General features: G+C 43.3%; 1 protein-coding gene across 1 annotated transcript in view; it reads left to right on the plus strand.

The window, feature by feature from the left end:
* EYS (eyes shut homolog) overlaps positions 1–27,737 on the plus strand; it is a 797,046-nt gene that overhangs the window by 211,822 nt on the left and 557,487 nt on the right. Inside the window, exons 13-15 of the mRNA XM_030490420.1 lie at positions 392–496; positions 25,485–25,607; positions 27,374–27,487. Coding sequence (XP_030346280.1) covers positions 392–496; positions 25,485–25,607; positions 27,374–27,487 — 342 coding nt within the window. The remainder of the gene's footprint in view (positions 1–391; positions 497–25,484; positions 25,608–27,373; positions 27,488–27,737) is intronic.

Here is a 27,737-nt window from a genome sequence, read left to right on the forward strand (position 1 = left end):
TTCTGTTGGGATCTGAGAAATTACTTCATTCATCTAAACATGGAAGCAACCTTGAGAAACATTTTTCTTATTATTGTTGCTAAGGTTATTAAGTCTAAAATATTTTTTAGAATGTGGCATATAGTCAAACCAATTATGGTGTTCAGATGTAATGCTACAATACACAAAACATTTGCAAATATAGCTCGTACTTACTCCTTCAAAATATTTAATTTGTTCACTATCATCAGCTATGATCTAGAAATATCTCTAGTTTTAAAGCTTTTAAGCAGAAATAGTGTTTCCAACCCAGAAAGTTAAATTGTGTAGTTGTCACTTGCACTGTGAAGTAGCTTTTCTGCGTACCCAAACCCAGCATGATTTATAGCTTTAACGTTTAATTTTCTTTCAGACAAAAACTGTTCCATGGATATTGATGAATGTTCCTCCAAGCCCTGCAAAAACGGAGGCCGTTGCCATGATTTGATTGGTGAATTTTACTGTAGCTGTTTGCCAGGTAAGAAGTCAGGTGATATTTAGGTGAGAAATATTCTGTGGTATTCAAGAAAGAATTACAGTTTTTCATAAGCACACAACTAAGTAGTCACTTATTCTGCTTGAAAAGAGAGGAGGACCAAGCACGTATTCTTTAAGCATACTCTACAATTGCTATGCAGCTGATGTCAGTAGAATTTGTTTACAAGATATAACCTGTGTACCAGAAATCCTGCCATGGAAACTGGTGAATGAAGAGTCTTGGAAACCAACCAATACTATCAGTGGTATTCACCCTAGGGTCTTTGAGGGATTCAGAATTTCTAAATCTGTGCCAAAGTTAATTTTCTTCCTTCCGTTAATGTAGAATGAAACTGTTTCAGTCTTTCTTACTAGAAAATGTTAGCTTTTAAATTTCTAATGATAGAATCATAGAATCATAGAATCATAGAATTGTAAGGGTTGGAAAGGACCTTAAGATCATCTAGTTCCAACCCCCCTGCCATGGGCAGGGACACCTTGCCCTAAACCACGTGGTCCAAGGCTCTGTCCAACCTGGCCTTGAACACTGCCAGGGATGGAGCATCCACAACCTCCCTGGGCAACCCATTCCAGTGCTTCACCACCCTCACTGTAAAGAACTTCTTCCTTATACCTAATCTAAACTTCCCCTGTTTAAGTTTGAACCCATTAGCCGTTGTCCTACCACTACAGTCCCTAATGAAGAGTCCTTCCCCAGCATCCTTGTAGACCCTGTTCAGAAACTGGAAGGCTGCTATGAGGTCTCCGCACCGCCTTCTCTTCTCCAGGCTGAACAGCCCCAACTCTCTCAGCCTGTCTTCATACGGGAGGTGCTCCAGCCCTCTCATCATCCTCGTGGCCCTCCTCTGGACTCGCTCCAACAGCTCCGTGTCCTTTTTATGTTGAGGACACCAGAACTGTATGCAGTACTCCAAGTGAGATCTCACAAGAGCAGAGTAGAGGGGCAGGATCACCTCCTTCGACCTGCTGGTCACGCTTCTTTTGATGCAGCCCAGGATACGGTTGGCTTTCTGGGCTGCAAGCGCACACTGCCGGCTCGTGTTAAGCTTTTCGTCAACCAACACCCCCAAGTCCTTTTCTGCAGGGCTGCTCTGAATCTCTTCTCCGCCCAACCTGTAGCAGTGCCTGGGATTGCCCCGACCCAGGTGTAGGACCTTACACTTGGCTTGTGTCGTGGTTTGAGCCCAGCCGGTAACTCAGAACCACACAGTTGCTCGCTCACTCCCCCCCTTCCTCCCCCCTGCTCCCGGAGGGATGGGGAGGAGAATTGGAAGAATGTAACTCCCACAGGTTGAGATAAGAGCAGTCCCGCAACTAAGGTATAATACAAAACCACTACTGCTACCACCAATGATAATAATGATTAGTGAAATAACAAGGGGAGAGGATACAATTGCTCACCACCCGCCGACCGATACCGAGCCCGACCCGAGCAGTGATCTGGGCCTTCCGGGTAACTCCCCCCAGTTTATATACTGGGCATGACGTGCCATGGTATGGATTACCCCTTTGGCTAGTTTGGGTCAGGTGTCCTGTCTCTGCTTCCTCCCGGCTTCCCCTCCTCCCTGGCAAAGCATGAGACTGAGAAAGTCCTTGGTTGGAATAAACATTACTTAGCAACAACTAAAAACATTGGTGTTATCAGCGTTGTTCCCAGGCTGAAAGTTAAAAAACACAGCACTGCACCAGCTACTAAGAAGGAGAAAAATGACTGCTATAGCTGAACCCAGGACAGTATCCACCCTTTATTCCATACCATTCATGTCATGCTCAGATCCCGCATCTCTCAGCACACCATCACCCCTGTCCCATATATACACATATATATACACACCCACACCCACACACAGAGAAAGATATCATTCCCTAGTCCATGGACCAATCCCTGTAAAATTGCTGAACTCATCCAGTCCGTGATGTCAGGCTCCATCTCTTGTAATAGTCTTTCAGGGCAGGAGGGACCGTATGTAGTGTTCGGTTGTTGCCTGCTGATGATACCGCCAAACTCATCTGGTCACTGCTGAGCTCGTCTGGTTTCCTCAAAATTCATTCTTTGTTGAGGTGATGATCGGAGGGAAGTCAGGGTCAATTGCTGGCGACCTGAAGATATCTAGCTGGTGGGCTATAAAAGTGTTATAGAGCAGGCAACAGCGTACAATTGAGTTCATTGGCTGTTTTCCCCCAAAATCAAATCCCCTTGAGGTACACATCGGACTTCCCCATCTTCCCGCATTACCCACCAAGTATATCCAGGTCCCTGAGCAAAAGCAACCCCACGAGTGGGTTTGCCTTTACCTGAAGCAGGAATAACCCAGACTGTCTTCCCCTACAAATTCTTTATGTGCACCACAGGAACTTTATCCCCCTCTACAGTACGTAAAAGTTCTGATTGGGCTGGGCCAGCCCTGTTGGCAGATCCCCTAGTGTTGACCAACCAGGTGGCTTTTGGTAAATGTGTATCCCAGTGTTTGAAAGTCCCACCACCCATTGCTCTCAGTGTAGTTTTTAACAGCCCATTGTACCGTTCGATTTTCCCAGAGGCTGGTGCATGGTAGGGGATGTGATATACCCACTCAATGCCATGCTCTTTGGCCCAAGTGTCTATGAGGTTGTTCCGGAAATGAGTCCCATTGTCTGACTCAATTCTCTCTGGGGTGCCGTGTCGCCACAAGACTTGTTTCTCAAGGCCCAGGATAGTGTTCCGGGCAGTGGCGTGGGACACAGCGTATGTTTCCAGCCATCCGGTGGTTGCTTCCACCATGGTAAGCACATAGCGCTTGCCCTGGCGGGTTGGTGGGAGTGTGATATAGTCAATCTGCCAGGCCTCCCCATACTTGTACTTCAGCCATTGTCCTCCATACCAGAGAGGCTTTATCCGCTTGGCTTGCTTAATTGCAGCACATATTTCACATTTGTGAATAACCTGGGCAATAGTGTCCATCGTTAAGTCCACCCCTCGGTCACGAGCCCATCTATATGTTGCATCTCTGCCTTGATGGCCTGAGGTGTCATGGGCCCACCGGGCTAAAAATAATTCACCCTTATGTTGCCAATCCAAGTCCATCTGAGCCACTTTAATCTTAGCAGCTTTATCCACTTGCTGGTTATTCTGGTGTTCCTCAGTGGCCCGACTCTTGGGTACATGAGCATCTACGTGGCGTACTTTCACCACCAGGTTCTGCACCCGCGCAGCGATATCTTGCCACAATGCAGCAGCCCAGATGGGTTTACTTCTGCGTTGCCAGTTGCTCTGCTTCCATTGCTGCAACCACCCCCACAGGGCGTTTGCCACCATCCATGAGTCAGTATAGAGATAAAGTACTGGCCATTTTTCTCGTTCAGCAATGTCCAAGGCCAGCTGGATGGCTTTCACCTCTGCAAACTGACTCGATTCACCCTCTCCTTCAGCAGTTTCTGCAACTTCTTGCAGGGGACTCCACACAGCTGCCTTCCATCTCCGATGCTTTCCCACAATACGGCAGGACCCATCAGTAAACAAGGCATATTGCTTTTCACTCTCTGACAGTTCATTATATGGTGGGGCCTCTTCAGCACGCGTCACCTCCTCTTCTGGTGACATCCCAAAATCTTTGCCCTCTGGCCAGTCCATGATGACTTCTAGAATTCCTGGACGACTGGGATTTCCTATTCGAGCTCGTTGTGTAATTAGTGCGGCCCACTTACTCCATGTAGCATCAGTTGCATGATGTGTAGAGGAGACCCTGCCTTTGAACATCCAGCCCAGCACAGGCAACCGGGGTGCCAGGAGGAGCTGCGCTTCAGTTCCTATCACTTCTGAGGCAGCTCGAACCCCTTCATAGGCTGCCAGTATCTCTTTTTCAGTGGGAGTGTAGCTGGCCTCGGATCCTTTATATCCCCGACTCCAAAAGCCAAGGGGTCGACCTCGAGTCTCCCCTGGAGCTTTCTGCCAGAGGCTCCAGGTAGGACCATTCTCCCCAGCTGCGGTATAGAGCACATTTTTCACATCTGGCCCGGCCCGGACTGGTCCAAGGGCTACTGCATGAACTATTTCTCGTTTAATTTGTTCAAAGGCTTGTTGTTGCTCAGGGCCCCATTTGAAATCATTCTTCTTCCGGGTCACGTGGTAGAGAGGGCTTACAATCAGACTGTAATTTGGGATGTGCATTCTCCAGAACCCCACAACACCTAAGAAAGCTTGTGTTTCTTTCTTGTTAGTTGGTGGAGACATTGCTGTTATCTTGTTGATCACATCTGTGGGGATCTGGCGGCGTCCATCTTGCCATTTTATTCCCAAAAATTGAATCTCCTGTGCAGGTCCCTTGACCTTATTCCGTTTTATGGCAAAACCGGCCTTCAACAGGATTTGGATTATTTTCCTCCCTTTTCTCAAAAACTTCTTCCGCTGTATCACCCCACACGATGATGTCATCAATGTATTGCAGGTGTTCTGGAGCTTGCCCCTGTTCCAGTGCAGTCTGGATCAATCCATGGCAGATGGTAGGGCTGTGTTTCCACCCCTGGGGCAGTCGGTTCCAAGTGTACTGGACGCCCCTCCAAGTGAAAGCAAACTGTGGCCTGCATTCTGCTGCCAAAGGGATTGAGAAAAATGCATTGGCAATGTCAATTGTGGCATACCACTTGGCTGCCTTTGACTCCAGTTCATACTGAAGTTCTAACATGTCCGGTACGGCAGCACTCAATGGTGGTGTGACTTCGTTCAGGCCACGATAGTCTACTGTTAATCTCCACTCTCCATTAGACTTTTGCACTGGCCATATGGGGCTATTAAAGGGTGAGCGGGTCCTGCTGATCACTCCTTGGCTTTCCAGTCTGCGGATCAGCTTATGGATGGGAATCAAGGAGTCTCGGTTGGTGCGATATTGCCGCCGGTGCACTGTTGTGGTCGCAATTGGCACTTGTTGTTCTTCGACCTTCAGCAACCCCACAACAGAAGGATCCTCTGAGAGACCGGGTAAGGTGGACAGCTGCTTAATTTCCTCTGTCTCCAAGGCAGCGATACCAAAAGCCCATCTATACCCTTTTGGGTCTTTGAAATACCCTCTCCTGAGATAGTCTATGCCAAGGATGCATGGAGCCCCTGGACCAGTTACAATGGGGTGCTTTTGCCACTTCCTCCCAGTCAGGCTGATTTCAGCTTCCAGCATAGTTAACGCTTGGGATCCTCCTGTCACTCCAGAAATAGAAATGGGTTTCACCCCTTGATACCTTGATGGCATCAGAGTACACTGTGCACCGGTATCTACTAGAGCCTTATACTTCTGTGGGACTGATGTGCCAGGCCATCTGATCCACACAGTCCAGTAAACCCGATTATCCCTCTCCTCCACCTGGCTGGAGGCAAGGCCCCTCTAATAGTGATCACAAAATTCTCCACTTCTGTCTTGTAGAAAGGGATTAGTATTCCTTATCACAGGAGCTGGATTAAAATCAGCTCTTTCGCTCCATCTGGGAAACTGCTCGCCAGAGACTGGAGCAGTAGCTTTCCTGGGAGGATCATCCTTGACCATCGTTCTCCTCTTCAGTTCACGCACCCGTTGCTCCAGAGCTGAAGTAGGTTTTCCATCCCACTTTCTCATGTCTTCTCCATGATCCCGCAGGTAAAACCATAGGGTGGCCCGTGGCGTGTACCTCCTATATTTTCTTTCTCGAGCAGTAGGGCGCCTTCTGTTAATAGCTGAGACATGGGTTGGTACGCGTGGAGAGCTGGATAGATCGGATAAATCGTCTCTCAATTGTTTGAACTCCTGGGACAGTTTTTCCACAGCTGAAATGATGGAAGTGGTGAGATTGTCTTCGAACTCTCGGGAGTTGACGAATCAGGAAATCCACTGTTGGTGATACTCCGTCATTCTAGGTCATTGATGCCAATGTGTGGGCATATGATGATGGCGCACTCCGTGTAAGTTTCCGCCACATGGGTCGTGTACATTCGACTTCATCTGGGTCTACGGATGTGTTCCTGGAATCCGGCCTACGATAGATCATCTCTATAATGGCTGATTCCCTCAGGGACTGGATGCCTTTCTCTATCGTGGTCCAGTTGGCTGAGCGATTCGTAATATCGTCTTTGTAGGGAAACCTTTCCTTCACAGCTGCCAGGAGCCGCCTCCAAAGACTGAGGGCTCGCTTCTCTCTTGCAATCGCTTTGTCAATTCCTCCTTCCTTAGCAAGTGATCCCAGCTGCTTGGCTTCCCTACCTTCTAGTTCATGACCGTCGGCCCCATTGTCCCAGCACCGGAGCAACCAGGTGACAATGTGCTCCCCTGGAAGACGGGTGAAATCTTTTCGCATATTCCGTAGTTCGGTTGAGGTCCGGGGTCGAGAAGTGACCTCTTCTTCTTCTTCCTCTTCCTCTGACCCACGTAGTAGTAACTCTTGTTCAGGTGCTGTTGCATGTAGTAATGGCACTGGGTCTTCATCTTTCTTCGCTTCACGGGTTGCTCTTTGTGCCTTTCGTTTTCTTTTGCTTACAGGGGCAACAGACATTGTCACAAACTGGCCATTTGGTTTAGCTGCAGTGTTTGTCACCGTGGTTGGAGTGGCTGCAGTGCCTGCCACTAGGATTGGAGTGGTTGCAATGTCTATTGCTGGGGTTGGTGCAGCTGTTGTGCTTGGGAGTTGAGTAACACCAACAGCTGCATTCTCTGTTGCTGTCGGGGTTTGAGTAGCTACTGTGCATGTCACTGGGGTTGGTGTGGCTGCGGTGCTTGGAGTAGCTATATTGTCTGTTGCTGTCGGGGTTTGAGTAACTACTGTGCTTGTCACTGGGGTTGGTGCAGCTGCTTTGCTTCGAGTAGCCACATTGTCTGTTGCTGTCGGGGTTTGAGTAGCTGTTGTGCTTGTCACTGGGGTTGGTGTAACTGCTGTATTTGAAGTTGGAGTAGTTGCATTGTCTGTTGTGGTCAGGGTTTGAGTAGCTGTTGTGCTTGTCACTGAGGTTGATGTAGCTGCTGTACTTGGAGTAGCTGTGTTATCTGTTGTGATCAGGGTCTGAGTAGCTGCTGTGCTTGTAGTTGGCATAGCTGCGTTGTCTGTTGCTTTGCCATCAGATCCAGAGACACTTTTTTCCCTTTGAAGGTGCTGGATAGTGTTGAGCAGGGCTCTGTAGGCGTAGGCCAAGCCCCAGCACGTTGCCATGATTTGTCCCTCTCTGGTATAACCAGGACGACAGCACACCTCGTTTAAGTGTTTTACTAGTTTTTCCGGATGTTGCACTTGTTCAGTGGTGAAGTTCCAAAGCACTGGAGGGGCCCACTGGCCTAGATACTTGCCCATACTATCCCACACACCCTGCCACTCATAACTGTCCAGCCTCAGGGAAAATCTCCTGGTGGTCCTCCTATATCGTCGTCTAACCCTAGACCAGATTCGAACCTGATACTGCTGAATTTTTGAGATTAAACGAAATAGGATGTTCCTAGGACGGGATGGCCGTGGGTAAAACACACTCCGTATGTTTGCCAACATGCTGATCCCCAGCACAATCAGCAGGCAGGTTTCAAGGGTACTCAAAGGCCATCTAAAACCTTCAGAACACTCAAGTGCTGTTGCAAATAGGCTGGTGGGGGAACGGGGGTTGAAAGAGAATGCTTCCTTCGTAAGTTTACCCCCCGAGCTAAAAAAAAAAGATATGCAATTGCTAAAATATTTCATTATATACCTCCCAATGTATAGAGGTGATGGCCACGCTGGAAGCACGAACCAGACCAGTTTCATGATCAATGAGTCTATTGTATTACAAGTCATTACCATGAAGTACAGTGAAACAAGAACCTTAGCCCAAGCCCCCCAGCCGATAAACGCTAAAACAGCAAATAGTGGCTGTAAGTAAGGTACAACATGCTGAAACTCTGAGATCAAGCGCAACACGTCTGAGAGCCAAATAATCACCATTGTGACGAGTAGTAACAATGAATGCTTATCACAAATATGATTAAACACACTCTGGTCAGATCTGTCGTTATCTCAACCTTTCGTGCCCCACGTTGGGCGCCAAAAAGAACTGTCGTGGTTTGAGCCCAGCTGGTAACTCAGAACCACACAGCCGCTCGCTCACTCCCCCCCTTCCTCCCCCCTGCTCCCGGAGGGATGGGGAGGAGAATTGGAAGAATGTAACTCCCACAGGTTGAGATAAGAGCAGTCCCACAACTAAGGTATAACACAAAACCACTACTGCTACCACCAATGGTAATAACGATTAGTGAAATAACAAGGGGAGAGGATACAATTGCTCACCACCTGCCGACCGATACCGAGCCCGACCCGAGCAGTGATCTGGGCCTTCCGGGTAACTCCTCCCGGTTTATATACTGGGCATGATGTGCCATGGTATGGAATACCCCTTTGGCTAGTTTGGGTCAGGTGTCCTGTCTCTGCTTCCTCCCGGCTTCCCCTCCTCCCTGGCAAAGCATGAGACTGAGAAAGTCCTTGGTTGGAATAAACATTACTTAGCAACAACTAAAAACATTGGTGTTATCAGCATTGTTCCCAGGCTGAAAGTTAAAAAACACAGCACTGCACCAGCTACTAAGAAGGAGAAAAATGACTGCTATAGCTGAACCCAGGACAGCTTGGTTAAACTTCATAAGGTTGGCATCAGCCCACCTCACAAGCGTGTCAAGGTCCCTCTGGATGGCATCCCTTCCCTCCAGCGTATTAACCAAACCACACAGCTTGGTGTCGTCAGCAAACTTGCTGAGGGCGCACTCAATCCCACTGTCCATGTCGCCGACAAAGATGTTGAACAAGACCGGTCCCAACACCGATCCCTGAGGGACACCACTCGTTACAGGTTTGCAACTGGACATCGAGCCATTTACCACAACTCTTTGTGTGAGGCCATCGAGCCACTTTTAGCCACCGAGTGGTCCATCTATCAAATTGATGTCCCTCCAATTTAGAGACAAGGATGTCATGTGGGACAGTGTCGAACGCTTTGCACAAGTCCAGGTAGATGACGTCAACTGCTCTGCCCCTGTCCATCATTTCCGTGGCTCCATCATAGAAGGCCACCAAATTGGTCAGGCAGGATTTCCCCTTAGTGAAGCCATGTTGGCTGTCACCAACCACCTCGTTGTTTTTCATGTGCCTTAGCATGTTTTCCAGGAGAAACTGTTCCAAGATTTTGCCAGGCACAGAGGTGAGACTGACTGGTCTGTAGTTCCCCGGGTCTTCCACCTTCCCCTTTTTGAAAATGGGAGTTATATTACCCTTCTTCCAGTCATCGGGAACTTCACCTGACTGCCAGGATTTTTCAAATATGATGGACAGTGGTTTAGCAACTTCATTCGCCAGCTCCTTCAGGACCCATGGATGGATTTCATCAGGTCCCATGGACTTGTGCATGTTCAGGTTCTTAAGATGGTCTCGAACCTGATCCTCTCCTACAGTGGGCCTAATGTCTCCATTCTCACAGTCCCTGCATTTGCTTTCCAAGACTTTCGTGGTGTGGTCAGAGCATTTTCTGGTGAAGACTGAGGCAAAGAAGTCATTAAGAACCTCAGCCTTCTCAAGATCCATGGTAGCCAGTTCTCCCAATAGCTTCCAGAGATGGCCCACATTGTCCCTAGTCTGTCTTTTGTTTGCTACGTATCTATAGAATCCTTCCCTGTTATCTTTTACATCCCTTGCCAAACTTAATTCTAGCTGGGCCTTAGCTTTCCTAACCTGGTCCCTAGCTTCTCGGGCAATGCTCCTATATTCTTCCCAGGCTGCCTGTCCTCACTTCCACCTTCTATAAGCTTCTTTTTCCCCTCTAAGTTTCCTCAGCAGCTCCTTGCCCATCCATGGAGGTCTTCTGGCCGTCCTGCCGCACTTTCTTCTAGTCGGGATGCAACACTCTTGAGCACGTAGCAGGTGATCCTTGAATATCGACCAGCAGTCTTGGGCCCCCCTGCCCTCTAGGACTGTATCCCATGAAACCTTACTAAGGAGGTTCCTGAAGAGGCCAAAGTCTGCTTTCTGGAAGTCCAGGGCAGTGAGCTTGCTGGATGCTCTTCTCACTGTCCTGAGGATCTCAGACTCAACCATCTTGTGATCACTAGAGCCAAGGCTGCCCTGGAGTGTCACATTTCCAACCAGTCCCTCCCTGTTGGTGAGCACAAGGTCCAGCATGGCACCTCTCCTCGTCGGCTCCTCTATTGCTTGAAAGAGGAAGTTGTCTTCCACACAATCGAGGAACCTCCTGGATTGCTTGTGCCGGGCCGTACCGTCCCTCCAACAGATGTCAGGATGGTTGAAGTCCCCCATGAGGACAAGGGCCTGCGAGCGTGAGGCTGCCCCTATCTGTCTGTAGAGCGCTTCATCCACAGAGTCCTCTTGATCAGGCGGCCTGTAACAGATTCCCACTGTAATGTCCCCCATTGCTGTTTTCCCTTTGATCCTGACCTACAAACACTCTGTTACCTCATCACCCGTCCCCAGACAGAGTTCCATACTCTCTAGCCTATCACTGACATAGATAGCAACACCCCCTCCCCGTCTGCCTGGCCTGTCTTTTCTAAACAGCCTGTAACCTTCCATTCTGACACTCCAGTCATAGGACCCATCCCACCATGTTTCTGTGATACCAATGACATCATATCCCTGTAGCCTTGCACACATCTCTAATTCCTCTTGCTTGTTCCCCATACTACGGGCGTTTGTATAGAGGCACCTTAGCCGAGCTCCAAATGCAGCCGACTGAATGGCTGGGGCAGCTGGAACATCTCTACATCGCTCCAAGCACTTATTACAGGTGCTGGCAACTGACCAGGAATGTTGGGATGGATCAATGCTCCCCTCCCCCAACACATTTAGTTTAAAGCTTTCTTGACCAGCCTGGCAAGCCTCCTACCAAAACAGCTCTTCCCCTTCTTTGTGAGACCAGCTCCACCAGCCTCCAGTAGATCTGGCCTCCCAAATGGAGCCCCATGTTCTAAATAGCCAAACCCCTGACTATGGCACCACCATTCTAACCATTTATTAAACTGCCAAACGCACCTAGCTTTTTTAAGGTCCTCCCCTTTGTCCTGGAGAATCGATGAAAAAAACTATCTGAGCTCCAGAGCCCCTAACCACCTCTCCCAGGGCTCTGTAGTCCTTCTTAATGTTCTCCAGGCTACTGCTATCTATATCTCTAGCACCCACATGGACCACTAGAAGGGGGTAATAGTCAGCAGGACTTACTAGAGCAGGCAGCCTCTCAGCAGCATCCCTGATCCGAGCCCCTGGCAGGCAACACACCTCCCTCGAGACTGGATCAGGCCGGCAGATGGGTGCCTCTGTGCCTTTCAAAGTAGAGTCACCTACTACTGTGACCCACTGCTTTTTCCTGGAGCCACCAATAGTGATCCTCTTTACTGGTGCATCAGCAGGATGCTCATTAAGTGTGGTGGGTGCTTTCTCGTTAGCCCCCTGCAGAACTGCAAAGTGGTTCTGGGTGGGGACATCAGATTGAGGAGGAAACCCCTTGTTGTTAATTGTCCTCTTCCTCCTTTTTTTGTTCGTTTTTCTCGTGACTAATTCCCAGCTTCCTGGGTTGCTGCCCTCCTTCTTTCCTATATGAGCAATGCTGGACGTTTGCAGCCCCTGCATAGTTTGGGCCTGGAGCAAGCAGCCCAGCTTCCTCTCAGCTTCCCTGGCATCTTTTAGCTCTCCAACAGCCTCCCGCAGCTCAGCCACCTGCTGCAGGAGGACCTCCACCAGGGCGCACCGAGTGCAGCCCTGCCCATTGTGCACCCTCGCCTCAAGAGACCAGTCAAGGCACTTTCTACACTCAGAGGTCTGCGCCGCAGCCTCCCCTCTCATCGGCTCTGTCTGGGTGCCTACGCTGGCCACCACTGGGGCAGGGCTCCCAGAGCGGGCCCTGCTCCTGAGGCGAGTGCTCACCATCCCGCTCGCCCTGACCCCTCGCCCTGCCTGCGCCAACTGCCGCGCCACACTCTGACTGACATGCCACGCCCTGGTCGCCGTGCTCCCTGGGGTGGGTTTTTACCCACTGAGGGCTGGTGCCGTCACTCCTGGCGCCGTCCCCTGTGAGTCAGCTGCTCGCGTCACGTGAGCTGCAGGCTCCTGGGCAAGTCCTGTCGAGGACTTGAGGCTCCCTCGGTGGCTGCTGCCGCTCCGAACTGAGGCTCCTGGACGCTGTGCTTCCCCCCGCTCCGGTGTTAAAGGCGTCTTCTCTGGACATACCTCAGCAATTCAATGATACACTGAAATAATGATACACTGAAGGGAAAAAAAAAGGGGGGGGTGGAAATTTATACATTAGTTGTCATAAAGGTTGCTGTGGTGGGTTGGTCCTGGTTGTATGACGTGTGGCCAACCAAATCCACTCTGTCACTTCCCACCTCAGCTGGACAGGAGGAGATCACTCACTCACCAATTACTGTCATGGGCAAAACAGACTTGACTTGGGGAAATTAGTTTAATTTAATACAAATTAACAATTTGTTTAATTTATTACAAACCAGAGTAGGATAATGACAAATAAAAACTTGCCATGGTTTAAACCCAGCCGGTAACTCAGAACCTCTCAGGCGCTCACTCATTCCCCCTTTCACCCTCCCCAGACAGGATAGGGAGGAGAATCAAAAGAATGTGAGCCTGGGTTGAGATAAGAACAGTTTAATAACTAAGGTATAATATACTACTACTACTAGTGAAAGTAACAAGAGGAGAGAAAACAGAACTAAAAGGGGAAAGAAAAAAAACAATCAAACAATAAACCCAACTAATGCACAGTGCAATTGCTCGCCATACAGTGACCAATACCCAGCCCGACCCAAGCAGCTATGTGCCCTTCTGGGTAACTCCCCCCAGTTTATATACTGGGCATGACGTGCTGTGGTATGGAATACCCCTTTGGCCAGTTTGGGTCAGGTGTCCTGTCTCTGCTCCCTCACAGCTTCTTGTGCCCCTCCTCACTGGCAGAGCATGAGACACTGAAAAGTCCTTGATCAGTATTAAGCACTACTTAGCAATAGCTAAAACATAGGTGTGTTATCAGCATTCTTCTCAGACTAAAGCCAAAAACACAGCACTGTACCAGCTACTAGGAAGAAAATTAACCGTTACAGCTGAAACCAGGACAAAACTAAATCTTAACACCTTCCCTTCATCCCTCCCTTCTTCGTGGGCTTACCTTTACTCCTAAATTTTCTACCTCCTCCCCCTCGCAGCACAGACAGACAGGGAATGGGGGTTGTGGTCAGTTCATCAAATGTTGTCCGTGCTGTTCCTTCCTCCTGAGGGGAGGACTCCTCACACTCTTCCCCTGCTCCACCATGGGGTCCTTCCCACAGGAGACAGTTCTTTATTAACTTCTCCAAAGTGAGTCTCTCCCACAGGCTTCAGTTCTTCATTAACTGCTCTAGTGTGGGTCTTTTCCACAGGGTGCAGTCCTACAAGAACAGACTGCTCCTGCGTGGGTCCCCTACGAGTCCTGCTGCAAACCTGCTCCAGCATGGGTTCTCTTGCCATGGGGCTACAGGTCTTGCCAAGAGCCTGCTCTAGCACAGGCTTCCCTCAGGGTCACAGCCTCCTTTGGGCATCCCCCTGCTCCAGCATGGGGCCCTCCGTGGGCTGCAGATGGAGATCTGCTCCACCATGGACCTCTGTGTGCTGCAAGGGCACAGCCTGTCTCACCATGGGCTGCATCGCAGGCTGCAGGGGAATCTCTGCTCCAGCATCTGGAGCACCTCCTGCCCTCCTTCTGTGCTGACCTGGGTATCTGCAGAGCTGTTTCTCTCACATATTCTCACTTCTCTCTCCATCTGCAGTTACTGTTGCACCATAACTTTTCTCCCCTTTAACACGTTACCTTAGAGGCATTAGCCTCGTTGCTGATGGGCTCAGCCTTGGCCAGTGGCAGGTCCATCTTGGAGCTGGCAGGCATTGGCTTTATCAGACACAGGGGAAGCTTCTCACAGAAGCCACCCCTGTAGCCCCCAGTTACCAAAACCTGGCCACACAAACCCAATACGGATGCTTGCAGTGATGAGAAAAGCTAGTAATGTCTGAAGTCATCAACAATCAGTTTGGCTTTTTACCTATAGAGGTAAATTGGTGCTACAGGCCAGCTTCTATACATTAGAATGTAATAAGTGTTTTAGAAGACTGGAAAAGTGAGATTATATACATGAAATTATTAAAATGCTGTAAGAAATACACAGGTTAATTCTCAGACTGTATACGTTTTCCCTGAATATTTTTGAATACTTGTTAGATGGAACCTTTTTGAAAAATTAATGCATCTACAAAATACAGGATGAAATTAATGATTTAGATGGTATTTAGTCTAGGAAGTTATGAGGTTATGCATGCATTGGATTTGAAAGAAGAAAGCAAAGTTTATAAATAAAAGAATGCAAATCATATGCAATAAGGACTATGAGCACAGAGAATAGAACGGATAACATAGACATACCATCTATCATAGCAGCTTCTAGGCTTCTCTAATGAACCACTGGAAACATCTGCTGGTATGGTCCTTTTTAAGCAGCATCATCTAGCAGGCTGCTGTATTGAATAAGAAAAAGCTTCTGGAGGGCATTGCTTGTTAGCCATTTCCTTTTTAAGGAGTGGCTATACACACCATTTTCACCTGGCTGCTAATCAGGTAATTGTAGAGCAACTACTCAGCTGAAGCTTGGGGAGCAGATGTAAATCTGGTAGATAGAAGCGCAGCTCCTGGAGAGTAGAAAAGGCAGGTCTGTCAGTTGTAAGAGAGTTCTTAAAACTATGCACAAGATTAAGATATGTGCAATGGTGGTGGTAATGTGCTAGAAGATAGTCTCTAGCTTCAACTGAAGAAAATACCTCAAGCAAAACAGAAGCCTTCAGAAAGGCAGGACTCCTGAAGCATGATGTTGCCATGCAGGCTTTGCGCTATAGACAACATTGCTTTCTGTGGTGAGGGGTGATGGTGGCCTTACTTGTGAAGGAGGTGAGCAGACTACATGCTGTCATAGAGGATTAATGCAGGAGATCAATAACGTTTTTCCACATACCATGTAGAGACAAAAACCTGAGCCACATGATGCAAAGAAGGATGAGCAGCTATAGCTTATGCTTAAGAGTAGTTGATGGAAGCTCCCAAGGTGGGGAATGCTGGAAACTTACAACTCCAGCAACAAAAGGAATGTTCTTCCTTTTCCTGTATGCCTGCAATTACTGAACAGGTACAGTGCCCTGAGAATAGGTGAGGACAAAGCATTTCTGTCAGAGAAGGCACAGAGGCCAGTGGAACCTGAACCAACTGACTGCACCTAGCACAAGTGGTGGGTGATAGATTTCTGCAGGGAATGGAAGAACCCATCCATCCCCTTGCGTTCATTTCTTGGAAGATGTGCTAGGTTCTCAGATCCTTTGGAGAGACTGCTGATGTTCATCTTGCTCTCAGGCTCCTGCCTCTGGTTGCCCACCCAAATGGGAGTACTACCAAGGGATACCTGGAACAAACTGAAGAGTGATTACAGAGCACTAGGAAAAGTGAAGAAGGGACTGGTGGAAATGTGGAGTTTGCCTCCTTTTAGTGAAAGTCAAAGGCTTAGGTAGGTTTGGGCATGTCATACAGGTGAATGCTTGGCTGTGTGGCTGGAATTGCAAGCAGATCTTTAGCTTTTAGTTCTCCTCTGAAGGACAGTGAGAGATGTGTCCCAGTTGAGAAAGTGGGAAAAGAGCATTTTGGGCAGCAGGCTTCCTACCCTGCCAAGAGGGCTTTAAACTGGATACACCACTGGAGAATTGCCTTAACAGGGAGAGGTGTGAAGGCACATGGAGCAATGAGAAAATGTCTAGGGGCCAGAATAGTGGGGGAGGTTCTCACACTTGTGAAAGTGGTGTAACTGAGAGAGTCCCTCTTCAGTACAAATGCAGAAACACATGCAGAAGGTGATGGGAACGTGAGGAGTTTCAAGTGTGCATGTAGTTGCACAGCAGTGATCTCATGGGGTTTAGAAAGACATGGTGGGATAGCCAACACAGAGTGCTGCAATGGAAGGGTGCTGGGTCCTTAAGAAGGATAAACTGAGCAGGTGAGGATGTTTCACACTATGGAAAGGAGAGTGTCCGGTATATTTGTTTTGGAATGAATGTTAAGTCAGTCAAGAGCTTATGGGTAGGGATTAGTGGGCAAATCCACACAGATGGTGTGGTGGGTGTCTGCCACAGACCACCTGATCAAGAAGTAGTAAATGAAGCCTTCTTTAAACATCTTGAAGAAATATCACCATCACAGGTCTTCATACTCATCTGCAACTTCAATGGCCACAGTATTTGCTGGTGGAAGAGTGTGGCTAGCAAGTCTGGAGATGATTATTTTTCTGCTCGTGACTTGTGAAACTGCATCTGAAGGTCTGCACCTATGTTTTGCATTCTCTGCTAAAAGAAGGGCATTGCCATACAAGGGCAAGTCCAGCAAAGGGCCAGAAAGATGGCCAACGACTTGGACAATCTGATACACAAAGAGGTTGAGGTGAGTTACTTGTTCAGCCTGAAAAAAAGAGTAATAGAAGATTTTATTGGGGTTTACAACTACTTCCTTGGAGGATAGAGGGAAGACAGCAAGGCTCTTCACAGAGGTGAAAATTCTGGCAAGGCAAGAGGCAACGGACCAAATTGAAATGCAGTGGTATTCTGAATAGATATTAGGGGCAAAAAACCCCACTGAAGGTGGTTAACTACTGAAACAAGCTGCCTGGAAAGCTTGTGGAATCCCTGTCCTTGGAGACACATTCAGATCTTGATAGTACAGTTCTGTGAACTTCCTCATCTAGCTGGTCTTGCTTTCAGTGAGTATCAGACTAGATGACCTCAAGAAGTCATTTCCAACATAAACTATCTTGTGAGTCTATTACTAAATGAGGAATCTTTGCTCAATTCTATTTATAGTTTACGAATGTAATATTTCAAATTGGAAATTAATGGAACTGCTTGTGCCTACACACAGTTTTTAAGACCATAAGCATTTGACCACATCTAAAAGTTTTCCATAACCTTCATTAGTGTGTCACCTTTTATCAGTCAACTTTGTAGCTGAAAAAAGTGGTTGTTTGTATGCAATTTTCAAAAAGCTTTTCCAAAGCCAGAATTTGCACGAATATTTAAAAATTTCTGAGATACAATTTTTTCCCATGTGTTAATTTAGCCTTCCACTAGGAAATGGCTTTATACCTATACTGAATTTTAATAAGGGAAAAAAACAAAAGCAAGCGCTATAGTGGTGTAGTGAAAAGTTTATTACAACAGTAGTTGATGATCTGGAAACCTTGCTTTGAACTGGTAAAGTTCAAAGGAAGAGGTGAGTTGTCACTCTTTAAAGTTTATAACTTCTCCTCAGGTAATCTGATATTTAAGGAAATATTGTTGGATATGTAGAATGTGTTCCAAAAGGCAACAAAAGTGATCAATGGAATAGAGCAGCTGTCTTATGAAAAAGCAAGGACCCTTTAAGTTTGTAGAAGAAAACCATAATGGAAAGAGAGGAAGCTTTGAAAGAAAATCATGATAGCAGGGATTAAGCTGAAAGCAGAACTGTTGTTCACTGAAGGCTGTTCACTGGAAGCAAGAAGGTACTTGAAAAACTTTGTTTGATTTTGGACTAAAACACATAAAAACCCTTTTAACATACAACATCACATTTCTTCATTTACATCACCGTATGTGATGTAGCTAGAGAATTTATTTAGAAGGTTTGGTAAGAGATTAGACAAATTCACAACCCAAAAGGCTGTAAGTGGATATTAAAGTATCCTCTGACTTCTTTAATACATCCAAATGCTTGGCAGTTTCAAAAGAAACAGACTGCTAGAAGTCACGAAGCTAATATGCTCTCCCTACATAGCATCTCTTTTTCTGATCTCAGTTCTAGGACAGATGCACCATTGCACTGACTACACAGGGTGTTTCTTAGGTTCTTATACGATGTTCTCATGTTTTTGTCTTTTAGAAAACCTTACATCTACCACACAGCTTCTTTACCATTTATACCTCAGTGATATATCATCCCTGCTACACCTATATGAATGCATAAATATTTCTTATTTCAGTGGGATTAGTGGATAATTAGCATGATTACTAAAGTAGACTGATTTTGAAGCAGAAAATCCTGACAGTTGAGATGTTTGGGTTGATGGATTCAACCTAGAATCAATTTTTGTTCAATTTAATACACTGAATCAAAGGAGCAGTAATTCTGATTAAGAGTAAACTCACACACAGAAAAATCAGATTCTTCTTTTTTGGAAGGTTCACTGTTATTAAAGTTTACTGTACCATGAAATAAGACTGTACATTCTTACAAACCTTATCATGAAGTAGAAGCTTATACGTGAAAGTTTTTACTCCAGGAAAAGGCGTTAGGAAGTGTTGCATGCTGTGATTCAAAAAATAAACTGAATCATCAAGATTACAGACAAGAAATGTTGAGGAAACCATTCACACCTTTGAGCTGCTGCTGCACAATACATCTTATCAGAGATTTTGTTGGTGCAGTGCCGTGCTCCCCTTGGCATGCGTTTTGCAGCCCCAGTGTCCCTGAAGTTGTAGGCTTTGTGGTTCTCGAATCCCTAACACTATACCTTAATGGGAAAGGCATCTTGGAGCTGAGGCTTAGTTCCCCATCACCATGGTTGGCCCAAATGTGAAAGGTGTGGAAGGTGCAATGTTGGTGCAGTGCTCATGCTCCCCTTAGCATGGCTTTTGCAGTCCCAATGTCCCTGGAGCTGTAGGCTTTACCATAAAAGAAAAAGATGAATCTACAAAATGCTTTGACTTAAATGTATACTTGTTTGGCCTCAACTTCAGCTCTGGTATTTAGAAATGATTCAGAGCAGTTTCAGAGCTCTTGGCTTGTGGATAGGTCACATAACAGAATGACAGAAAAGAGCAGTGTTTAAGTATAGAACTGTCAGGTATAACTTGAATTATTTAAAAAGTACTAGAGAAAATGTAAAGATGAACTCTTTATAAGCATATGAAGGCAACAAAAAAGTTACCATCAGTCACTGAGTTAGAAGTATTTCTCAAAGCAAAATATGTGAAAGCATTGCAATTTCTGTTCTCAGGTGGCAATAAACCTTCTGGATAAGGAAGAAGTAGCTGATACATATCTTGAGTGCATCAGGATTCCTATATGGAAACCAAGGGAACAGTGTCTTACTGAAAATATCACTAAATGACACATAACTCACTTGAAAAAATAGTAAAATAGTGATTCAGTGTGGAAGAGAATTTCACTGGAAGTGCTGTGGGTCCAGTGATGTTCTTCATTAGTGTTCTTCCTCAATGACCATGATGACTGAATTGGGAATATTGTGACTGAACTTGCAGATTGCACCAATGTGGGAAAGATAGGCAAAAACTCTAGTAATGTTCCAGAAAAGAATGAAGATTCGGTTCAGCAAAGATGAATACTCTCTGGCAGTCATAAACAAATACATACAAATCAGGAACAACTAGGCAGTAATCTGCAAAAACAGATCCAGAGAATTTGAGCTGAATGGGATTCAGCAAAGTACTGGTGATGTGGAAAAAAGAAACCTCTTTGCTAATATATTTGGTCAGGAGTTCGTGCAAGAAGTGATACAGTTCCTTGACGTATGTCAGAATGTACCACGAGGCTCCTGCCGATCTGACCTTGCCTTGCTGACTTTTACTTCCAGCTCGATCTCAGACCTACCTTGTCACTGCATGCTGTCTTGTCATAACTGGGCCATGACAGACCCTGGTTACAAGCATTCAGCCTGCTCAGGTCTTCTCATTTGGGTACTGTGGGACTGTGTTGCTTGTCCGTGAGGCTGTGCTTTGTGTCCCTTGCTGTCATATTCCCTATATGAATAATAAGAGTTGTTTAAATTATTAAACTAAACCTACCTGAACTTTACTAATAACACTTTACAATGTGGTGGTAAGACGTAGACCTGCCATACAGAGTCACCACATGGCATTACTGGAATGTGTTTGTCATCAACCACTACCCATCTCTCAAAGCCTATTAAAACTTACTGCCTCTAAAGGATTTGTGCCTCTGTATGGAGCTATAGGTATTCATGGAAGAAAATGTTATTCTCTGTAGTGCTAGGGTTGTTTGGTGAATGAGGATTATTATCAGAAAAGTACTGGTGTCCAGTAATTAGCAAGCAAACTGTTAGAGAACAGCTTGTTACCATTAGAGAACTCAGTTTAATCTGACAATTTGTGAATTTGTAAATATACCAGATAACTTCCATTCAGGTACATAGAGTTCATACTAACCTGTAATTTCAGTCTTGATTTCACAGTGGACTGCATTGATGAAATGGAAATAACAATGCCCTTTAATTCTCCTGTGTAGGAGCGCTACCCATGTGTAGGAGCACTACCCACGTGTAGGTAAAAAACAATCTCCAGCGCTGAGCAGCACCTGCAAATGTATCAGTGAAGGGAAACGACTGTGCCTGTGCCAAGAATATCTGCCGTAGCACAAAGGTGACTAGGACAAATTGGACAATAGTAGTTGCTTAGTAAAAACCTAGAAGGTGGCCAGAAAGGCATGTGGCTTCAGGCTCAGATACGGTATGCTTCTAGTTCTGCAAGGTCTACCTGTGAGGTCTGTCCACTGGGAACTATCTGAATCAGAAGTGATCTTGGAGCAAATCCATCTTGGAGAAAATATCAGTAGCCTAGATGAAATGTCCTTTTGAGTTGACCGTTACAGGTACATCCGCTTGCCATCACTGTCACATTAGCATTTACCATAAACAACCTAATATGACTGAGGCAGAACTCTGGCATCAAGAATATTTTAAAATGTACATGTATTTGTTGATACCAAAGGGAGTGAGAGGTAAGCAGAAGGTGGACTCACTGCTATTTAAGATTCCTCTCCAGACTAAATTGAATTTGAATGATGTGTATAAGTTTTTGCTGAAATAAATATTTTTTTAGTCTTCCTGCCAGCTAATCATAATATGAAATTCAAAGTGAGTTATAATGATGAATTTTCAGCTGCCAGTAGAGCTTTTTAAGGAACAGCCAATGAAATGTTATTTCATCAGAAAATGCTGACATGATGTGCTAAAACCTGACCTTTACACTAGGATCTTTATTTTTTTCACTTACTACTTAGTTGAGAAAATTTTGCAAAAGTTTTATAACTGCTGGATTACTTCAAACCTAAATGACAGAAAATTGAAAATCGGTTGAAATTATTTTTCCTTAGAATATTTCTCTGTTTATTTCAGGAATGGAATATGTAGGTAAGTAACTGAAGTACAAACACCCTAAATACTTGTAACAGCACATTCATACCAGGTGTTTTAACTTTCTTTTGGATTATGTGTACATAAACACAAGTTTTGACTTGTCCTGAGCTAGACTGGGAAGTAAAACAACAACTGAATTTCTCACAGGAACTGAATACCATTTTTCAGATTGCAGCTGTTATTGGATCAGGAAGTCTGCTTGTGAAAATGAGCAGTCACCAGAGAACACGAAAGCTTTATTGACGTTGGATGTGTATGATTTCTCAGTCTCTTTAATTTTGGATAAGTTTTTAAAACTTTTAGAGCGTAATTCTGATATTCTAATCTAATCATGAAGTGTCAGTTGTGTTTATTAAGAGTTAGGGGGGTTTTGGGGGTTGGAACTAGATGATCTTAAGGTCCTTTCCAACCCTAACTGTTGTATGATTCTATGATCTTAGAGTTCCAGAAACCCTATACACAAGGATACAACAGAGAAAATTGTGTCTTCCACTCTGTCTTTTATAGTTGTAACTGGTTGCTTCAATACAACAATCCAATGTATTTATTAGAGGGTCACAATAAATCACTTTCCTGTTGTATTGTCTGAGGTAACAGCAGCATTTTTTTCCCTGTCTTTCATCCAAAGGTGATTTTTCCTCTTTATTAGCCTTTCTCTATTTTTTTTTCAACTATGCTATTAATAGTTGCATATTTTTTACAATTTTTATGTTTTGTATAAATTTTGCAATAAGTAAAATCATTATATTTGAAATTCTAGAAGACCCAAGCAAAAGCAGGATTGCATTATGATAGGAGTTGAATGACAAAAGCAATAACAATCACTCTTACCTCAAAACACCACCTAATAAAATGGCTTGTATGTTATCACATCCAGTGCAAATAAGGAGAAATTAGAAACCCATTAGTATGTAAGAATCTTAATGACAGTGAAAATATTTTCTGAGTTTTAAATGAATTTATTAAATTCTGACTAAATTTGTTTCTTTCAGCCTGTTTAAGCTTTTCCCAGCTGTAATTTTAACAGGAACCATATAACTTTTTTCTCAGAAGTAATATTTGTTCAATAAAAGTGCATGAACGCACATTACATCCTGCTGGCCCTGACAATAAACCTTAATGTGAGGGTCCACTTAATAGCTTCAGATGTACCTGCAATCCAAAATATAAGGAACAGTCTAGTGAAATTGCCATAAATCACTGTGTGGCTGGACTATGTCAGAATGGATCACAATGCAGTGATCTCCCTGGAGAGTTTAAGTGTCACAGGCTGACTAGTAAAAATCACTTTTGTCATGAGGCATTTGGGTTTGTCAGAAAGAAATGTCTGAAGAATGTAAATGCAGCATTTCATAAAAAATAAAATTAAAATAAAAGTAAAATAAAATAAAATAAAATAACTCTGCTGCTACATTTCCATTATCTGAATTCATAAAATGTCTTTTGAGTGTCTGTAAGAAAAATAAACCTACACCTGCTCATTTCTTTTTATATTCTTAAGTACTATTCTATTTATACTCTTAAGTACTATTCTGTTAATACTCTTAAGTACTGCTGCTGAATCTGTTTTGATGAGAAACCTTATACAAAAAAGTTGTTGAATATTAAAATTAGTCTCTGAAAACCATGAGCCTTTGTTCTTCAACTTAATACATTAACTTCATATATTTTTCCATGCTGCAATACTTTGATAATTAATTCAAAACACAGAAATAAAAGCATACATAGGTTAAGATCTTTATTTCCAATCTATAAAGTTACCATGAATATTTATTTTTAGTTTGTCAAAATCCTGTTGTCTTTTCTATATTCAGTATCTCTACTTGGATGACGGTCATATAAGTGCATATAACAGTTATATTGTATAACTGTTACCATCATTGATTAATGTTTCCATTTTACTTCTTTATCATAATTTTTTATATTAGTTTTATGTAGTACTTCAGTAAGCAGATGTTAACAGCTATTGACGAAGGCAAAAATGAGAGATGCTTAAATTTTTAATAGCAATCAACAGGGAGGAACACTTCAGCTGTGTGAGAGCATTGCACAGCTGGTGTTTGGGATGGAGTAGAAACATAGCTTGAAGACACCTTTCTGCATCTACTGATTTAGAAACCAAAGTGACTGCATGTGTAGGGCAGCTTTAATACGCATTGTCTTGTATTTATGCCTCAAAGGGTTGTTACAGAAGCCAAGATTTCTAAAGCACAGTATGTTTCAGCAATTTAGTCTGATGGTCAGAAGTTGCTGTCTTACCTCATCTAATCAGCTGTTCAAAAACTAAAAAATCTTCCAGATCAGCTCTGGAAGAAGCTCTTCAGTTGTGCCCTGAAGATATGGTTTACATTTCCTTTAATTTGAAGACTAGTCTCAAGCAGAATTGAACTTCTGATATTTTGTCATAATCTATTACTTTGGATCTGCACTTAATAAATTCTATAGAAACAGGGTTATGTTTCATTTTAAAAGCTATCACAGCATACTATAGGAATACAAATTCTTTCGAACATCTTTGTCCAAGGCTGCTTGTTCTTTCTCCTTGTTGTGTAAAACATTGATCAACATGAGGTCAGATATGGAGTAACTCAGTGGCGCACTAGAATCTGTTCTGGCAACGCGTATGCTACTGAAGCATAGTATTCCTTTATAAATCTTTACTGAAATGAAATGTGAAATTCAGATCTTCAGCCAGACTTGGTATCCAAGTTTTTAAGACATTGGAATTAATGATATTTAGCTCACTGAAGCAAATCTCTAAGTCTTTAGTAGCTTTTCATGCTGTAATTGTTAAATTATAAAAAATTGGTTCAGTCTCTTTTGATCTTTTCTGGAACATTATTTTTGCAAGAATCTAAAAATCTTTAGAAACTTTTGAAGTGTTTTGTTAATAGGAGAACAGAAAACTATATTTCTTATGCTTTGATGGATTTTTTATGACAAAAGTCACAACAAAATGTCTCAAGTTGGAAACCTGGCATTTATATTCAGCACTTGAAACCTTGCTCCAAACACAATGAGTGATTTTTTAATTGCTTTGTATCAATTTATTAAAAAAAATAGCTATTGGATTTCAAAATGACTGGGTTTTAATGAAACAAAGAATATTTACTTGCAACTGTTTATTGTGTATGTTCTAAAATAAAGGTGGTGTTACCAGTGAACCATGTGATTTTATTGCTGGATGGTGGCTTCAGAAACTAGAATACCGTGACCAATATAACTTAACTGTAAAGTGCAGATTCATAGTTTATCTTAGAATTTTCAATCAATAAGTTGCCAAATCTGTTAGATTTTGTAATATCTGCTTTATTACAGAATGTATTGGGCCAATTTTCTATTTTGGGTTGGAAACATAGGATATTTTCTTAGTGTGGGGTACACAACACCACACTAAAAATGAGAAGGCTTTCAGCAACAGTGTACTTACTGATGTTTTAATAAAAATGGGAATATCTGCATAAAACCACTTGAAGAATTTGGCATTCTATCAAATTCTCTTGAAGACCCATTGTAGCTTGAATGGTTTGTATTATTATTGCAAGTATGGCTTTCTCGTATAGTTCTTTTATTCCATTTAGAACTGCTTTGTATATGAAACTGAAACTTTCAAATATTATTTTGAAATGTAAGTAAGGAACATAAAAGTACTTAGCAAAATCGGTCTTTTACTCGTCTCTTTTCTCAAACTAAATGTGATAATGAAGTTTTTATGTCTTCTGTTACTCTATTTTTCATCAGGTTTTACTGGTCAGTTTTGCGAAGCAGCTGTTGCTACCTGCCTGTCACAACCATGTGGAGCCTCCAGCATCTGTAAGGACATAGCGGGTGGCTATCTTTGTTTCTGTGCGCCTGGTTTTATAGGTGGGTTCAAAGGAGTATTGTTTAAGTCAGTCCTAAACCACAGAAAAGAAGGTTATCTAAAAGTAGCAATACATATAATTTAGCAGTGTGCCTCTGATTCAGGAAGAAGCAACTTTTATTTCCTGGCACACAAAAATACTTGGCTGTGTAAGAGTATTCAGCTGTAAAAAATACTGACTACAAGAGACTATTTCCACTCCAATAACTCTTACTTTATACTATTTTAGAAAGGGTGTCTGTTTTACACTGATGTGATTGCAACTCCCAGCCATATGCAGGCTGGTCTTAATTTATCTGCTTTATGTTTCCTGTAAGAGTAAGGCTGCAGTAACAAGGGCCTCAACTGCCAAATACACGTCCAAGATCCTGGGCAGGTTTAACTACTCATGCTTAAGCTTACCTTGCCAGGTCATTGTCATTAGTACAGAGTCTGACTAGATTAAAATTAGTAATTAAAATCAGTTTGGTTATGTCAGCATACTGTCATGGTAATTCCACAGTACAGTGTAAAAAAAAAAAAAAAACAAAACCAAACAAAACCAAAAAACAGATTCAGATCTTTTTGACTTTTTGATCACCTGTAGGATGAAATAATCAAGTGCGATAGGAATTCCCTGAGTGGCAGATCAGCTCTACAGCCCAGATTCATCCTGTCCAGCTGCAGGGACTTTGATGGGGCTCCTAAAGCAGGAATAGGATTATTCTAGAATCTTTCTCAGTAGTTGTGGAAGACACAGACAACCAGAGGAATTCAGATCTTGAGTAGACTCCATGCCTCTTAAAATTGTTGCTCTATGTCCTTATGTGGGCATCCATTTAGATGATGGATCTGTAATTTAATAGCTGTAGTATTTGTGTCTGTAATATAGCGAAATGCTATGTCTTGTTTCTACAGTTGGTTTATTATCAAAATACAAAAGTAAAATTGATGTTATTATTGCTAATTCTTGATGAGGTCTTATTTTATTGAAATGTTTCTTTAAATTCTTATATCTACATAATAATAGATTAATAATTTTAAGTTATGTTTTCTGTGTCCAAATGAAGTCCTCAAAATGCCTCTGAAACAATCAGGAACTTTTCAACTACTTTTTAGGCATAAGTAATAATAAATTTGAATCCATCATCTGTTTGGATAATTCATATGCAAAATGCAAATAAATACTTTCTGGGCTTTGTTCTACCTTGAAGGCCAGAAAAAAAATTAGGTGCATCATTTTCAAGTACAAATCAGCATCTATTTTTTTTTATTTCTGCATATCTGCATATTTAAAAATATATGGCAGTATCTAACTTTCTGTTAGTTTCAAAAAAGATTTAAAATATTTAGCTATAATACAAAGCTTTCCCAATATTTCCCATAGAGATCTTCATAAAAAAAAAAAAATAAAGAAAGAAAAAAACCCCCAACATTATAGAAAAAGACTGTGGTATTTTAATATTTGGTATTAGAAACCATATTTAAACTTTAATGTTTCTTCAGGGAAACTCAAACCTTTATTGCTTGTAAGATATGAAAAAATGCAATTTTTTTATTTCCTCTATAAATTAATCTATAAAATTCCCATCAGATCTTTGTTAAATATTATATATCATATATTCAATTCACTTTTGCCTTTAGTCAACAAGAAATGAATTCCCCAAAGACAATTCAGGGCTCATTGCTAAAAGTTCTCTGTACCTAACCTCAGTTATTTCATTTTGTTGTTGCTGGTGTCTCACCACCAGTATGTTCCTAATGAAATGAATCCTTCACTCATTTCCAGGTAATAACTGTGAGACTGAGGTGGATGAGTGTCTTAGTGACCCGTGTCACAATGGAGCTACTTGTGTTGATCATCTGAATGCCTTCAGTTGTGTCTGTCAAGATGGATTTCAAGGTATTACAAAATCATAGAACTATAACTTTGTAAATCTATTTTGAATGTTACACCAATTTTTTAACATATTGGATGAGATGCATGTATACTTATTTTAGTGTCATCGGAGGTTATAAATATGTAAATTCAGCATAAGTGCATCTTGACTGAAGTTATCTAATTTGTTTTTATGACAGCATAGGACTAGATGTTTTCTGCTGGCTGGTGGCTTAGCTGTTGAAAATGGATCAGTGGGAGGATCAGTGAAATT

This window comes from Strigops habroptila, chromosome 6 (assembly GCF_004027225.2).
Source record: "Strigops habroptila isolate Jane chromosome 6, bStrHab1.2.pri, whole genome shotgun sequence".
Classification (NCBI taxonomy): domain Eukaryota; kingdom Metazoa; phylum Chordata; class Aves; order Psittaciformes; family Psittacidae; genus Strigops; species Strigops habroptila.